We start from the raw sequence: 4,825 nt of genomic DNA on the forward strand, positions 1-4,825 counted from the left end.
GCAGGAATTTTGATTTTGATGTGAAAATCAACTCTGGTAGAATGACTTGATAGAAATCACTGATGAGGTTGCACATGTCAAAAGGAGTTTATTTCTGTAGGTCTGAAACTTGTGTCTTTGCGGAAATAAATTTGGAAGCAGATCTGCTTTAATACTAGTTTTACCCTTGCTTTCTGAGCATGATAAATGAAATTAAACTGTTTTAAACACTTTGGGAGCTCTTTTTTGGCAGAAATAACTCTCTTGGGAAGCTTGGAGCCAGAGCCAACAAAAACAAATATTACATTCTCTTTTTCTCTGTAAGAATAGAGCTTTTTGATAAATGTCTGGGGCCGTAGAGTTGTGTAGTCTGAGCCAGAGTCTCAAGGTCATGCTCCTTCCTTCTCCTGACCTCATCTTCTTACACTTATTGTACTAAGTGCTGCCGTTCTGTTGTAACTACAAGCCCAGCAGCCTCTACAGATTGCAGTGTTGCTCAGGTGAGTGAAGCATCATGGACAATGTGCCCTGTGGTTTCTGGAGGCTTGCAGGCCACTTGCATCATAGTGAGAACCCTAAGTTTCCTGGGTGCTGCCAGAGATGTGTGTGACTACCAGGTGCATAGTTTGTTTCGGAGCCCAATCCTGCAGGATGTGCAGCCACCTGCACTTCCAGAATTGACCTCTGCCCTTGTTACAGAAAGGATCAAGGGAGAGGAGGCTGCTGGTGTTGCTATTGCAGGTCTCCAGCGTTAGCACTCCTCTGGTGTGTGATCCATTTGACTGACATTCAAACCACTGCTTGTGGTTTCAGAAAGCTATAACTCCCCATTGGCTGCAAATGCTTAACTGTAGCTTTGTAATGGAGCTCATGCCTATTTCTGAATGTTTGTCCTCTCTGTCCTCGTTTTCAGAGTTCATCTCGCTTTTGTTTTCTAGTCCAAGTGCTGCAGCAGATTTTGTATTTTTGAGGCTGGAATTCACCGGACATGCAGCAGTTCTGAGGCCGATTGTGTCTGCCAGTGGATAATCCTGATTCCTCAAAAGCCTTTTTCCAGTTTTCATTCTCTGTCTGGCCCCTGCACAGTGCCCTCTAATGTTTTATGTAACCATTTATAGCATTTTAGAATTGCTGAGTTGGCTTTCTCTCAGGGTAGCATGGCTGCCAAGTGCTTTGACTTGCTGAGCATGTTTGGCTGCTGGCCACGGGCGCAGAGATTTCTCTGCTCGGATTTATGTCTACTAGAAGCTTTTAAAATCCTTTTGATGGTGATCTCCAACTCTGTTTATACAGCAGCTTCTGTCCTGGAGAATCCAAAGTACTGCTCAGATGTCACCAATTGAAATACAAATTTATGGCCTGATCCTGAATGTCCTCTTATATTTATATGAGTGGCTTGCCTACACTGTAGTTGGTGTGAGGGAACACATGTAGTCAGCTTGGGTCAAGAGAAGATGAAACTAAGATGGAATGAGTGTACATTTTTCACTCAGTTGCTTATCCTGCACGTTTCATGGCTCACTTGCAGCAAGACGTGTTAGCTCTGGCAGCCATCCTACAAATGGGACTGTGCTGCTATTCTTCTTTGAATGTAGACAGGTATCTCTGTTTGCCACTGCACTGTGCTGTGTGGAAATACCCAGCGTGCTTGCAGATGATCTACAGTTTCTAACATGTAATTGCTTACTAGCCCAATTATTTGCAGGTTGGATGAGACATCAGCGTGTTAAAAAGATTCCTTCGATTGCTGCAGGAACCATCCCAGAGCAAGCCACCTAGCAAAAAGGAAATAGTTAAATTAATACAGAACTCAAGGGCCTACCATTACCTAATTTCTCTCATGTTGCTGATTGCAGTTTGCATGGAAGCAGGGTCTGAGTGTGATTGTGTACAAACCAGACTTCGCCACATGTCTGATATTGTTTTTGATGCTTGCAAGGTATATGGATAAATGACCCACTGGGTTGTTTTTTGTTTTGTTTTGTTTTTTCTCCCTGCCTGGCAAATAACAGTGCAGTTCCCAAAGACAAGGACAGACAATGCTTTAAACTCCGCCAAGGGATTGATAAGAAGATTGTGATTTATGTCCAGCAAACTACTAACAAAGAACTTGCCATTGAGAGGTAACATGGTATTTCATTCTTTATCTGTGTTTTGTTTGGTGCCTTATTCTTTGCTTCCAAGGCAGTAGATCTGTTGCCTCTATCAAGGTGCATTTTTTATGCCCATATAACTACAGCATGCAACCTTTACTGGGCTGGGCTATGCCAAGGCCATGACCCTGCATCGATTTTTACATTGACGATGCACAGTACAGATGGAGGCAGCTACCTGTTCAGACTCATTTGTAGGAGTGGAGCCCATGGCTACTGTTATGCAGACACATGTAGAAAATGTTGCTACTATTTGAAGATGCCAATGTTGTAAAGAAGGTTTCAAGTGAAATTGTTTGTAAAGTGACACGGCAACCAGCAAAAGCTTTCTTTTTAAAACCATCGTTGTGGATCCAGGTTTGTTACGTAGGCCATTCTGTAGTCTCTTGTATCCCTTTGGAAATGTCCTACCTAATCAGGTCACGAAAATGTTCTGCGGGCCTAATGTGGAAGATGCATTGTTCTGAGGTTATTTAAAATGTGTAAAGCTGAGTTTTCTACTTACAGCAGCGGATGAGTACTTTAAGCGGGGGCTTAATTTCCTGTAGCATCTGGGCATCTTGTCTTCTGGTATTCTTATTTAGGTGGATTCTGAATCTAGTGTGGTCTAGAATCAAGAACACAGTTCCCCAACCTTTGGTCCACGGTCAGCAATCCTGAGCACTGTGAGCAGTGTCGCACTTTGCTCACAGCTATAGGAAAATTAAAACGTTAAAACTGAGACTAGCTGAGAGAACAATGTCAGAGGGGTCTCTTGGTTTGGGGACCAGTGATGCAAAGTGGGGAATGAAGGAAGTGTCAAAACCTTCCAAAGATGAGAAAAAAACATAAAATGTTTCTAAACTGAGCACATACTCAGCGCCTCTTTATGCTGAAAGGGGGACTATAGCTTCTTTCACACTAAAACAGAATAGAACAAATGAGGTTGTCATGCAGACAGGAAGATAAAGTAAACCTTTGACTTTCCAGTTATCAAGCATGTTTTGGGGAAATAAAGGCATGAAAGACAAGCCCTTGCATTTAATTTTGAGATTTCAGCTTCTTGTCAGTGTCAGAGAAAGAGAGAGCACAAGTTCCTTAATGAAAAGTACCTGTTATAATAGGATATGGGGATAGCGATAACATAGCCCAACCTGTAATAAGAGCACACCTTGTTAGACATAGCTGTAATTATACTGGTCTTGGGGGGGAAAAATCTTATCTTGAACACCTCTTGTCATGGAAAAACCAAGTTATAAACTTCTTCACAAAACTGAGCTCTATTTCTGGTTTCAAATCCAATTATTTTGTAGTGTGCACAGGGGCCAGCAAGGGATAGGAGATGCTGTTTACCAGGGCACCCCTTGGGGCAACTAGAAACAATGGCCATAAACTGACAGAGAGCAGATTTAGACTAGACATCAAGAAGAACTTCTTCACAGTAAGGGTTACCAGAATCTGAAATGGGCTTCCAGGGGAGGTGGTGCTCTCCCCTACCTTGGGGGTCTTTAAGAGGAGACTGGACAATGCCCAGGGCAGGGGGTCAGACTTGATTATGTACTGAAGTCCCTTCCGACCCCAAAAATCTATGAAACCTAGGTTAATATACAAGTAGATAAGTTTACAAATGAGTTGTAGGCAGGACATGTTAGCTGCTTGTCTCAATTGTAACCTTGATTTTTTTTGTTTTCCCTTTCTTTATGGATTAATTGAGTGTATGTGTTTGCAGGTGTTTTGGCCTCCTCCTGAGTCCTGGCAAGGATGTTCGGAGTGGTGACATGCACCTTTTAGACTTGGTAAGAGGATTATTTATAACAAAGCATGAAACTGTTTTTAACAGCATTGCTGTTTGACCACCATTCTGTGCTGTGCGCTGAGTGAGGCAGGCCAAGAATGTGGAATCATGGTAGTCAAGACTTCATCATAGTGCACAAGGGGACTGAATTAAGATCATAGAGGAAACTTTAATTCTGCTATTTCCTGACTTGTGACTGCCATCTCAGATCTTTTAATGAAGGTCTTCTTTGAGAGTAATACTTTAGAAAGAGGCCATTATAAAAAATGTCCCTGCTTCATTGTCATTTAGCTTTTAGAACACCAAGTACAGCATTATCTTTCAGTAGAGTTAATAAAACATTCCTGTATGTTGGAAAGTACATTAGTGTGAAACAGCTGAAAGGCTTTTTGAGATTAGCAGCTGGTAAAGCAAGTGTTAGTTTAATTTGTGTCAGTATATTTGAGATAATGAACTCCCTGAAGGACACTGAGAGTGAACTTGGGCAGCTGTCACTTTGAGACTGCCTGGTATGAAACAAGACAGAAGAGGTGGATTGCTTCAACTTCTAAGACAGTGTTCATGAAGAAATTTGAGGGCGTGGGCACCATTAGTGCAGTTTCTCCTGCAGCATGGAGCCACTCACTCCCTTTCTCTATACCTGACTTCAGCCTGTCAAGTCAGTTGTGACCTGAAAGTAGTTGAACTATATTGGCTTGTTGTCCTTTTCTGAAATAAGCTGTTGATCTTAAGTACTCACTTTACTCCAAGATGATAAAGCTGTAGTTGACATGAACTGGAGCTTCCTGGTAGCCTTGGCAGGGAGGCCAGATGTTGCACTGGCCATAGACTGAGCTTTCCTTTATCCTGAGACAGTCTCTTCCTGTTAGGGCAGAGAAACATGGACTTGGGAAGTTTGCCCCACTGTAGCCTCTGCAGG

At 42.5% G+C, this 4,825-nt stretch overlaps 1 protein-coding gene across 7 annotated transcripts in view; it reads left to right on the forward strand.

The window, feature by feature from the left end:
- Positions 1 to 4,825, forward strand: part of RABGAP1 (RAB GTPase activating protein 1) — a 92,779-nt gene that overhangs the window by 24,233 nt on the left and 63,721 nt on the right. For all 7 annotated transcript variants that reach the window (XR_003092178.1, XM_006016900.3, XM_006016901.3 and 4 more), the window contains 2 exons: positions 1,992 to 2,102; positions 3,841 to 3,907. Coding sequence is in view for 6 of the 7 variants with exons in the window: in XM_006016900.3 (XP_006016962.1) it covers positions 1,992 to 2,102; positions 3,841 to 3,907 (178 nt within the window). In the remaining variant the exon portion in view is untranslated. The remainder of the gene's footprint in view (positions 1 to 1,991; positions 2,103 to 3,840; positions 3,908 to 4,825) is intronic.

Source organism: Alligator sinensis, unplaced genomic scaffold (assembly GCF_000455745.1).
Source record: "Alligator sinensis unplaced genomic scaffold, ASM45574v1 scaffold611_2, whole genome shotgun sequence".
Classification (NCBI taxonomy): Eukaryota; Metazoa; Chordata; order Crocodylia; family Alligatoridae; genus Alligator; species Alligator sinensis.